Consider the following 10225-nt stretch of genomic DNA (forward strand, 5'->3'; position numbering starts at 1 on the left):
ATTGTTCAGTGTAAGTTTCATGAGAAGGTGTTTAACGAAGAGAAAAAATTTTTTTTTTCCAAATTTTCAAAAAAAAATTTTTTTTTTTTTATGAAAAACATTGTTCAGTGTAAGTTTCATGAGAAGGTGTTTAACGAAGAGAAAAAATTTTTTTTTCCAAATTTTCAAAAAAAAATTTTTTTTTTTATGAAAAACATTGTTCAGGGTAAGTTTCATGAGAAGGTGTTTAACGAAGAGAAAAAAAATTTTTTTCCAAATTTTCAAAATTTTTTTTTTTTTTTATGAAAAACATTGTTCAGTGTAAGTTTCATGAGAAGGTGTTTAACGAAGAGAAAAATTTTTTTTTTCCAAATTTTCGAAAAAAAAATTTTTTTTTTTTTTATGAAAAACATTGTTCAGTGTAAGTTTCATGAGAAGGTGTTTAACGAAGAGAAAAAATTTTTTTTTCCAAATTTTCAAAAAAAAAATTTTTTTTTTATGAAAAACATTGTTCAGTGTAAGTTTCATGAGAAGGTGTTTAACGAAGAGAAAAAATTTTTTTTTCCAAATTTTCAAAAAAAAATTTTTTTTTTTTTTGAAAAACATTGTTCAGTGTAATTTTAATGAGTAAGGTGTTTAACGAAGTGAAAAAATTTATTTTTCCAAATTTTCACTATAACGAAAAAAAAATTTTTTTTTTTTTATGAAAAACATTGTTCAGTGTAAGTTTCATGAGAAGGTGTTTAACGAAGAGAAAAAATTTTTTTTTCCAAATTTTCAAAAAAAAATTTTTTTTTTTATGAAAAACATTGTTCAGTGTAAGTTTCATGAGAAGGTGTTTAACGAAGAGAAAAAATTTTTTTTTCCAAATTTTCAAAAAATTTTTTTTTTTTTTATGAAAAACATTGTTCAGGGTAAGTTTCATGAGAAGGCGTTTAACGAAGAGAAAAATTTTTTTTTTCCAAATTTTCAAAAAAAAAATTTTTTTTTTTTATGAAAAACATTGTTCAGTGTAAGTTTCATGAGAAGGTGTTTAACGAAGAGAAAAAATTTTTTTTTCCAAATTTTCAAAAAAAAAATTTTTTTTTTTATGAAAAACATTGTTCAGTGTAAGTTTCATGAGAAGGTGTTTAACGAAGAGAAAAAATTTTTTTTTCCAAATTTTCAAAAAAAAAATTTTTTTTTTTATGAAAAACATTGTTCAGTGTAAGTTTCATGAGAAGGTGTTTAACGAAGAGAAAATTTTTTTTTTTCCAAATTTTCAAAAAAAAAATTTTTTTTTTATGAAAAACATTGTTCAGTGTAAGTTTCATGAGAAGGTGTTTAACGAAGAGAAAAATTTTTTTTTTCCAAATTTTCAAAAAAAAAATTTTTTTTTTTATGAAAAACATTGTTCAGTGTAAGTTTCATGAGAAGGTGTTTAACGAAGAGAAAAAATTTTTTTTTTCCAAATTTTCAAAAAAAAAATTTTGCTCACAAATCGACTTGATTTTCAAAAAAAAATTCGCTCACAAATCAACTTAAAATTTTCAAAAAAAAAATTTTTTTGATAAAAAACATTTTTTTATGAAAAACATTGTTCAGGGTAAGTTTCATGAGAAGGCGTTTAACGAAGAGAAAAAATTTTTTTTTCCAAATTTTCAAAAAAAAAATTTTTTTTTTTATGAAAAACATTGTTCAGTGTAAGTTTCATGAGAAGGTGTTTAACGAAGAGAAAAAAAATTTTTTTCCAAATTTTTTTTTTTATGAAAAACATTGTTCAGTGTAAGTTTCATGAGAAGGTGTTTAACGAAGAGAAAAAATTTTTTTTTCCAAATTTTCAAAAAAAAAATTTTTTTTTTTATGAAAAACATTGTTCAGTGTAAGTTTCATGAGAAGGTGTTTAACGAAGAGAAAAAATTTTTTTTTCCAAATTTTCAAAAAAAAAAAATTTTTTTTTTATGAAAAACATTGTTCAGTGTAAGTTTCATGAGAAGGTGTTTAACGAAGAGAAAAAATTTTTTTTTCCAAATTTTCAAAAAAAAAAAATTTTTTTTTTATGAAAAACATTGTTCAGTGTAAGTTTCATGAGAAGGTGTTTAACGAAGAAAAAAATTTTTTTTTTCCAAATTTTCAAAAAAAAAATTTTTTTTTTTATGAAAAACATTGTTCAGGGTAAGTTTCATGAGAAGGCGTTTAACGAAGAGAAAAAATTTTTTTTTCCAAATTTTCAAAAATTTTTTTTTTTTTTTTATGAAAAACATTGTTCAGTGTAAGTTTCATGAGAAGGTGTTTAACGAAGAGAAAAAATTTTTTTTCCAAATTTTCAAAAAAAAAATTTTTTTGATAAAAAACATTGTTCAGGGTAAGTTTCATGAGAAGGCGTTTAACGAAGAGAAAAAATTTTTTTTTCCAAATTTTTTTTTTTTTTATGAAAAACATGTTCAGTGTAAGTTTCATGAGAAGGTGTTTAACGAAGAGTAAGTTTCAAAAGGTGTTTTTTTTTTTTCCAAATTTTCAAAAAAAAAATTTTTTTTTTTATGAAAAACATTGTTCAGTGTAAGTTTCATGAGAAGGTGTTTAACGAAGAGAAAAAATTTTTTTTTCCAAATTTTCAAAAAAAAAAAAAAAATTTTTTTTTTTTTTTTATGAAGTTTCATGAGAAGGTGTTTAACGAAGATAAAAAATTTTTTTTTCCAAATTTTCAAAAAAAAAATTTTTTTTTTTATGAAAAACATTGTTCAGTGTAAGTTTCATGAGAAGGTGTTTAACGAAGAGAAAAAATTTTTTTTTCCAAATTTTCAAAAAAAAAATTTTTTTTTTTTATGAAAAACATTGTTCAGTGTAAGTTTCATGAGAAGGTGTTTAACGAAGAGAAAAAATTTTTTTTTCCAAATTTTCAAAAAAAAAAATTTTTTTTTTATGAAAAACATTGTTCAGTGTAAGTTTCATGAGAAGGTGTTTAACGAAGAGAAAAAAATTTTTTTTTCCAAATTTTCTTTTTTTTTATGAAAAACATTGTTCAGTGTAAGTTTCATGAGAAAAAGAGTAAAAAAGGTGTTTTTTTTTTTTCCAAATTTAATTTTTTTTTTTTTTTATGAAAAACATTGTTCAGGGTAAGTTTCATGAGAAGGCGTTTAACGAAGAGAAAAAATTTTTTTTTCCAAATTTTCAAAAAAAAATTTTTTTTTTGATGAAAAACATTGTTCAGGGTAAGTTTCATGAGAAGGCGTTTAACGAAGAGAAAAAATTTTTTTTTCCAAATTTTCAAAAAAAAAAATTTTTTTTTTATGAAAAACATTGTTCAGTGTAAGTTTCATGAGAAGGTGTTTAACGAAGAGAAAAATTTTTTTTTCCAAATTTTCAAAAATGAAAAATCAAATGGAAATACATTTCAAAACTTTAGAAATACATTTAAGAAACATAGATTTTTTTTAAGTCTACGCTAAAAATCAATTTTTTCTTAATCAAACATTACCTTGGTCTATGTTGATGCGAATGAGCTTTATCTAAAACGTCTAATATGAAATAACCTATTAATCGATGCACGATTTCAGGAGAGAATGATCTTGTAGAGATAAATTGGGTTCTGTTAAAGATAGAGAGAAAACTTAGATTGAGAAATAGAAGACAACAGTCACTTGCAAGTTGCAACTTATCTCTTCTTAATAAAACAATGACACGATAAAATTGATCTTATCTAACGAGAAAGTGATAAGAAAGGAGATGACAATGCGAATCTTAGTCGATTTTTAGAGCGCGTATACAACAGTCCTTATATAGAAGAGAAAAACATATTTCCATTTTAAGCAAAATTTAGATATTACAACAAACTTGACCTTGATTCAAGGTTTATATGTACAATTGTGTAGAAAATGCTTCAGTCTATATTTTGCGATGAATAAGACAACAAATGAAGTTTTCACAATACCCGTGCAAGATGAAGATGATCGCGAATGGTCTTTTGAAGATGCTTTATCGTACATCGGGCTTGGAAAAATACACTATTACTTGACTTTCATTGGAGGTTTAATAATTTCAGCATCGATGACAGAAACGATGGCGATGAGTTTCATAATGAAAAGTGCCGAATGTGATCTTTCTCTGAAAGCCGCTGAAAAAGGAGTCATGTCGAGTATCGTATATGTTGGCATTGTATCTATGGCATTCATTTGGGGATATTTAAGTGATACACGGGGCAGAAGAAAAGTTTTGAAATGGACACTTCTTTGTACGAGCACGCTATCAATTTTATCAAGTTTTGCACCGAATTATTCATCTTTTGTTCTGCTACGATTTTTTGTGGGAGCCTTGTAAGTAAAGTATATATTAAGAGTGTTTTTTTTTTTCGATTTTAATGAATTTAACAGCCTTTCAGGTTCAATCGGAAGTACATATCCCTACCTCGGAGAGTTTACGCCAGAAAAAAACCGACAAATGATAATGTCTTTAGCAAGTGCATTCTTTGGATTATCACAACTTTATGTTCCAACTGTTGCATGGCTTGTGTTTTCATTTCTTGACTTTCGTTTGTCGATCTTTGGATTACTTCATTATAGACCATGGCGATTTCTTATTGTTTTGTTTGCTTTGCCGGGATTGATAGCTTCCATTGCGCTTTTCTTTCTTCCTGAGAGTCCAAAATATCATATGGCACAGAATAACATCCCTGAGGCACTTAAAGGACTTGAATGGATTTATAAGAAAAATATAGAAAAAGGAAAGCTTCCAATAAAGAAGCTGAAATGTGAAACGAATGAAAGTGATGTGTCAAAAAGAAAAACATTTTTACAGTCGATTGTTACTCAAGCGTTGCCAATATTAAAACCGCCATATGTCAAACATCTTGTTGTTAGTTTTCTCATTGTGTTTGCTATATTTTTTACGTAATTCAAATTTGATATTTAAGATAAAAGTAAATATGATTAACTTTTGTTTCTCCCGTAGATCTGCTTCCCTTGGTTTATGGTACATGGAAATCGAAAATCGTGTTTCAAAGTCTACGATCAAAGGCACTCTTTGCAGCGTTATTTTTCCATCTAAAATCAGTTCAATAATGAATTCTACTGCAATCCAAAATTCACTGCAAGAATGTGATGAAACCATTTCCAATGACGTCTATGCTCCTGCTTTCATTCTCGGTATATTTTACACTTCAACTTTCATCTTCATTACTTGTTTTTTGAATTGCATGAGTCGTTGCTTCATATCGGGTCTTTTCCTTTTTACATCCTTTTGTTGCGGACTATCCCTTTTTTGGGTAACACAACCAATGGTAACTCTGATTACATTTACATCTTTTCTTTCGATGAGTGGCCCTATTGTTTCTGTCGTAACGGGAAGTGCTGTATTACTTTTTCCTACCAACTATCGTGCAATGGCATTGTGTATAATCCTGACTATGGGAAGAGTTGGATCTGTTGTTGGAAGCAACTTTATCGGAAGGTTTTTTGAGAATAATTGCGAGATGACGATTGGAGTTTTAGCAGGCATGGTTTTTGGTAAGTAGATATTAATTTCATTCGTATGACATCTTAAAGTAATTATTTGATATTTTTGGTTAAAACAGGGGCTGGTCTTTTAAACATTTTACTCTCTTTTAGTTCAGTTTAACAATTAAAATGTAAAATTTGTGTTCTATTAACACGATAAATAATAAACATATGCTCCATTTGACTTTGATTTTACAAAGAGAAATATTTCAAATTCACTTTATTTTATTTCTAACAAAACTAAAAAAACAGTTTTATTCTAATTTGGAGACTTTTCACAAATCGAAAATGAAACGAACAAAAATACGATGATTCATAAATTAGTTTATGCATTTTTGCCACATATTTAGATTATGGCGAGATAGATTCTTATCTGTGTTTCCCTTTACTTGCTTATTATTATTATTGTAACTATAAAAGTATAATTATGACGACTCATCATCATTGGCTTAAAAAAACAACAAAATCCACTCATACAAACACATTTTGGCAAAAAATCTTTAATAAAGCTTACGGAATCTTTTGAAATGTGGTTCAGTACCTTATCAGAAACAAACCGGGAAAGACTTGAAAATCTCATCGGGCCATTTCTATGTGTACTTGAAAAAAAAAAGAAAAAAGCAAAAAATTTCAAGCACAACAAGTTTCAACAAAAAAAAAATTGAAGAGAGAGAGAAATAATTTCATTTTAAACTATCAGTTGTTTTTTATTGTTATTGAAAGTCGCACGTTCTACTGATAGTTTTGGATGTATTTTGATTCGATCAATTAAAGTTAATTTATAAAGAACGCAATTCAATTGACAACTGAAATTTTAAGAGAATTATTAACGTCATCAAACCAAAATATTAGGACTTAAAACGTGTCAAAAATGCCTCCACGGATAAAAGATGACGTAGTTAGTGATAGGAACTGCTCTTCACACTCCATAGAAATTAATAAACAAGATCCAGAGACAAAGGCATGGCTTTTTGACGATGCATTACAATTTATTGGTAAAATTTTTGTTAGAATGAAAGTGGCTTTTTTTATTATTAATGAACAAAAATTTCATTTAGGTTTTGGAAAAGTGCAAATTATGTGCATATTCATTTGTGGCTTAATTCTTTCAGCAGTAATTAATGAAACGATGGGGTGAGCAATTCCCTTTTTAGACAATATCTCTCAGATTTAATGATGCATTTTTGCAGAATGATGATGATCATTACACCTTCGCAATGTGACTTACAACTCTCATCAACGGCAAAAGGAATGGTATCGTCAACAGGATTTATAGGTAATGAAAAAGAGAAATACTTTCAGTGAGTTGAATTTTTTTTGAACTTGGAAATTGGAGCATTTTTTATTAAGAAGTTTATCATATTTGTCAGCTTTATTAAAAAGTAAATATAATTTAACTTAGCAGATGACTGATAAGCGAACATGAGAGATAGATAACTACCTAGTTTTTGCATAATCATTTTTTGACATTGGCATGCTTTCTGTCGCTAGCGTGATATTATTGAAATTTTGACTAAAATAGATGCGTTTTATGGAAAATTCTGTTGTCGAAAAAACATTTGAATTTAATCATAAATCGTGACTTAGATGATAAGATTCATGAAATACGCTTCTATCTATCGTTTTGATCTTTGACTCGGTTTAGGGCAATTCGATAGAAATCATATTTATATTATTATTCATTATCTCACTTTTTTTAATTTTGTATTTTACAGGAATTATGATCCCTGCCTATATGTGGGGCTATTTAGCTGATACAAAAGGGCGTAAAAAGATAATGCTCTTTTCGCTATTCTGTTCGAACGTTGCTGCTGTTTGTTCAAGCGTGGCTCCTACATTTACGGTTTTCCTCATTTGTAGATTTGTCGTTGGATTTTTGTGAGTTTCTATTTTCGTCATTTTGAGATTTTTATTATTTTGATTTTTTCTTTCATTTTTCAGTGTATCTGCAGCATCAAGTAGTGTCTATGCTTATTTAGGAGAATTTCATATAAACAAACATCGTTCTACAGTGATTGCATGGGCAAGTATGAGTGTTGGAATATCAGCACTATATATTCCGGCAATTGCTTGGTTGATCTTATCAAATGATTTTCGTCTGCCATTATTTGGAGCAATGGATTTCCGCCCATGGAGACTTCTTTTGTTGGCATACACATTACCTGGATTTTGTGCAGCTTTAATGTTGACGAGATTTAAAGAGAGTCCCAGATACTTTATGGCACAGGGAAGAGAAGAAGATGCGCTGAAAGTGTTGCAATGGATGTACGTGAAAAATAGAAAGGAGAATGTTGAATTTTATCCAGTGAAAAAATTAATATCAGAAATTGAACGTGAACAAGTAACAGGAAAAGCTGCAAAAGGATTGTAAGTAAAGATATACAGTAAAAATTAAACTTTTAATCGAAAATTTTCTTTCAGCACACAAATTGTAAAATCAATGTGGGATCAAACACAGCCGTTATTGAAAAAACCTCTCGTTATTTTTCTTGCCATCAATTGTTACATGATGTTTGCCGTATTTTTTGCGTGAGTCTTAAACAGTCTTTTTTTAATCAAGATCTATTTTATAATCATTCATTGTAGATCTGGCGGTATCGGCATTTGGTTTGCGGATTTGCAAAATACTGTAAGCACTTCAAATATCTCGGGAACAGTTTGTCAATTGATAAATTATCATCCGCCGCATACAAATGAAACTATAGAAGCAGACGAATCTTGTGTAGATACAATTCCAACAAAAGTTTATATCGACTCCCTTATTCTCGGCACATATTATACAGTTGCAGTATTTATAATCGCTTTCATTATTCGTCGAGTTGGACGAGGATACATATTAGGCAAGAATTGAACAAATTTGCTGAATAACTCGAATAATGTTCAAATTTTAAAATCTTTTAGCTTTCGGTCTTTTTGTTTCCGGCATTTGTGGCCTTTCATTACTTTGGTTAGAAGATCCAATGATAACACTTACCGCCTTTTCAATCTTTATCGTGAATGCCGGCGTGTCAATTTCAGTTATATCAAATGGCGTTGTCGCTTTATTTCCAACAAAAGTAAGAGCGATGGCTGTTTGTATAATCTTGATGTGCGGAAGATTAGGCACAACTGTAGGCAGTAATATTGTTGGAGTTTTCATCGAATCGAATTGTGAAGCAACTTTTGCCTTCTTTAGTATTGTAGTACTTGGTAATTGTTTTTACTGTAGACTTTTGATATCCGTGAAAACTAATTCGTTTTCTTTTTATAGTTGCTGCTTGCCTAAATTTCTTTTTGCCTTTCCGATGAGTCGTTCCCATCAAGTTGAAATATATCAGTATTTGTTTGTAACTTATGAAATCTAGCCATAGAAGTGAATATTTATACTTAACTAATTATCATTTTTATGTAAATAAAATTCAACATATGAGAAAATATCAAAACTCAAGTTAGCATCGAACGAAATCTTCTATTACAAGAGAATTTATCAACTCTACTGACAACTTACTTTTAACATATGTATATGTTTACGTTGTCATGCAAAAATTGCATACCTAATTACATAATGTAGCAATTACAGAAGCAATCATTGTCACGAAAAAGCAACAAAATTCAAGAAACTTCAGGTAATTTCTAAAAAATTTCAGATTTCAAATTTTGGATTTAAATAAAATATTCTGTATCAAAAGAGTTCGAATGAACAGGAAAAGCCTGCTTTCACATTGAACTAACCATGGTCATGGTTAAAAGGTGTGTGTGTATTTGTGTGCCTGCACACTTTGTTGATTTACTTAATCAAAAATATATTGCTGCTATTATTTATTTCACTTCACATCGTTTATTAATTTTAAAAAAAAATATATACTTATGGGATTCCCATGACTTCTGTAATATTTTTACATGCAGGGATTGTTAATGGAATACGATTTTACACAGAGCTATGAACAACAAAATATAGAGAAACGAAATATAACAACGACTCTATTTTAAGTCATTCAAGATGAAGCAGAAGAAGAAGAAACGCAGACAGAAAGAGCAATCAAAAGAAATGCAAGCAAGGTTGAATTTTTCTTATGTAAGTGACAGTTCTGAGAAATGAACGCATAATATATTAAATGTTTAACAGGAACGTAAAGTCAATTATGACAAATTTATGTTACTTTTGCTTACCTCGGTCTCGCATGAAATCCATGTCGTCGTTCGAGCTCTTCAAGGAACGCGAGAGCATTGGCAATATCTTCAGAATCGTATTCGTCATATACATTTCGTCGAGCTTCTTGATCATTTTCATCCGACAAGGCTACACATGAATATCCCATCATTAGGACCAATGAAGCAACAATCAACACAAAAAACTTTCGATGCATTTTATTCGTATATTCTAGATAAAATAAACAACAAGAAATATTTTTAAATAAACACGCATAAATCATCTTATTATTTATTTATGCACAAAATTACGCGGAACTAACTCCTTAAAATAAAAACTGACAATAAGCACGTATCCAATATTTGACGTCTATTTATGATAATATAGTATTTAAAGCTAAAGTACAAACGTTTTCATAGCAACCAAATTAAATCTCTCGGTTTTTCCCTCGACTCAAATGATAACTATTTTGATTAATTTGCATCTTTTATTGCCTTTATTTCAATATAACAAAAATATTCTACTATGCATCAACAATGTTTAGTTAGAGTGTAACCTCTTACCCTTTTATATTATGAGCTTCAAACTCAATTACAGTGTAAAAAAGAAGAATTGTTTGTGTTAAATTGATGCAAATATTGAATTG

The 10225-nt window shown here is 28.4% G+C and overlaps 2 protein-coding genes across 4 annotated transcripts; both read left to right on the plus strand.

Annotated features, from left to right (window-relative positions):
- Positions 1–3748: 3748 nt before the first annotated feature.
- On the plus strand, positions 3749–5661 carry LOC134834629 (synaptic vesicle glycoprotein 2B-like). Its single transcript, XM_063849363.1, has 4 exons — positions 3749–4271; positions 4329–4844; positions 4906–5459; positions 5528–5661. Exons 1-4 carry the CDS (start codon positions 3856–3858, stop codon positions 5569–5571), a joined length of 1530 nt encoding a protein of 509 aa, XP_063705433.1. The 5' UTR covers positions 3749–3855; the 3' UTR covers positions 5572–5661.
- Positions 5662–5993: 332 nt separating this feature from the next.
- LOC134834804 (synaptic vesicle glycoprotein 2B-like) lies at positions 5994–9862 on the plus strand. Of its 3 annotated transcripts, none has more exons than XR_010162180.1 (11): positions 5994–6445; positions 6509–6584; positions 6641–6726; positions 7166–7328; positions 7392–7817; positions 7872–7979; positions 8037–8290; positions 8352–8639; positions 8701–9055; positions 9336–9504; positions 9556–9862. XR_010162180.1 is itself a non-coding variant. In XM_063849587.1 (9 exons), exons 1-9 carry the CDS (start codon positions 6322–6324, stop codon positions 8736–8738), a joined length of 1563 nt encoding a protein of 520 aa, XP_063705657.1. In that variant the 5' UTR covers positions 5994–6321; the 3' UTR covers positions 8739–9259. The 3 variants fall into 3 exon arrangements, 1 of the variants encoding a protein (XP_063705657.1); XR_010162181.1 differs by having other exon boundaries at positions 9336–9488; XM_063849587.1 differs by lacking the exons at positions 9336–9504; positions 9556–9862 and having other exon boundaries at positions 8701–9259.
- Positions 9863–10225: the final 363 nt, after the last annotated feature.

This window comes from Culicoides brevitarsis, chromosome 3 (genome assembly GCF_036172545.1).
Source record: "Culicoides brevitarsis isolate CSIRO-B50_1 chromosome 3, AGI_CSIRO_Cbre_v1, whole genome shotgun sequence".
Classification (NCBI taxonomy): Eukaryota; Metazoa; Arthropoda; class Insecta; order Diptera; family Ceratopogonidae; genus Culicoides; species Culicoides brevitarsis.

Bases quoted from the DNA above. Each gene is read 5' to 3' on its own strand.
- LOC134834629 (XM_063849363.1), top strand. From the start codon at position 3,856: ATGAATAAGACAACAAATGAAGTTTTCACAATACCCGTGCAAGATGAA. The intron at 4,272-4,328 runs GTAAGTAAAGTA...TGAATTTAACAG, and splicing joins CGATTTTTTGTGGGAGCCTT to CCTTTCAGGTTCAATCGGAA. The intron at 4,845-4,905 runs GTAATTCAAATT...TTTCTCCCGTAG, and splicing joins GTGTTTGCTATATTTTTTAC to ATCTGCTTCCCTTGGTTTAT.
- LOC134834804 (XM_063849587.1), top strand. From the start codon at position 6,322: ATGCCTCCACGGATAAAAGATGACGTAGTTAGTGATAGGAACTGCTCT. The intron at 6,446-6,508 runs GTAAAATTTTTG...AATTTCATTTAG, and splicing joins CGATGCATTACAATTTATTG to GTTTTGGAAAAGTGCAAATT. The intron at 7,980-8,036 runs GTGAGTCTTAAA...CATTCATTGTAG, and splicing joins ATGTTTGCCGTATTTTTTGC to ATCTGGCGGTATCGGCATTT.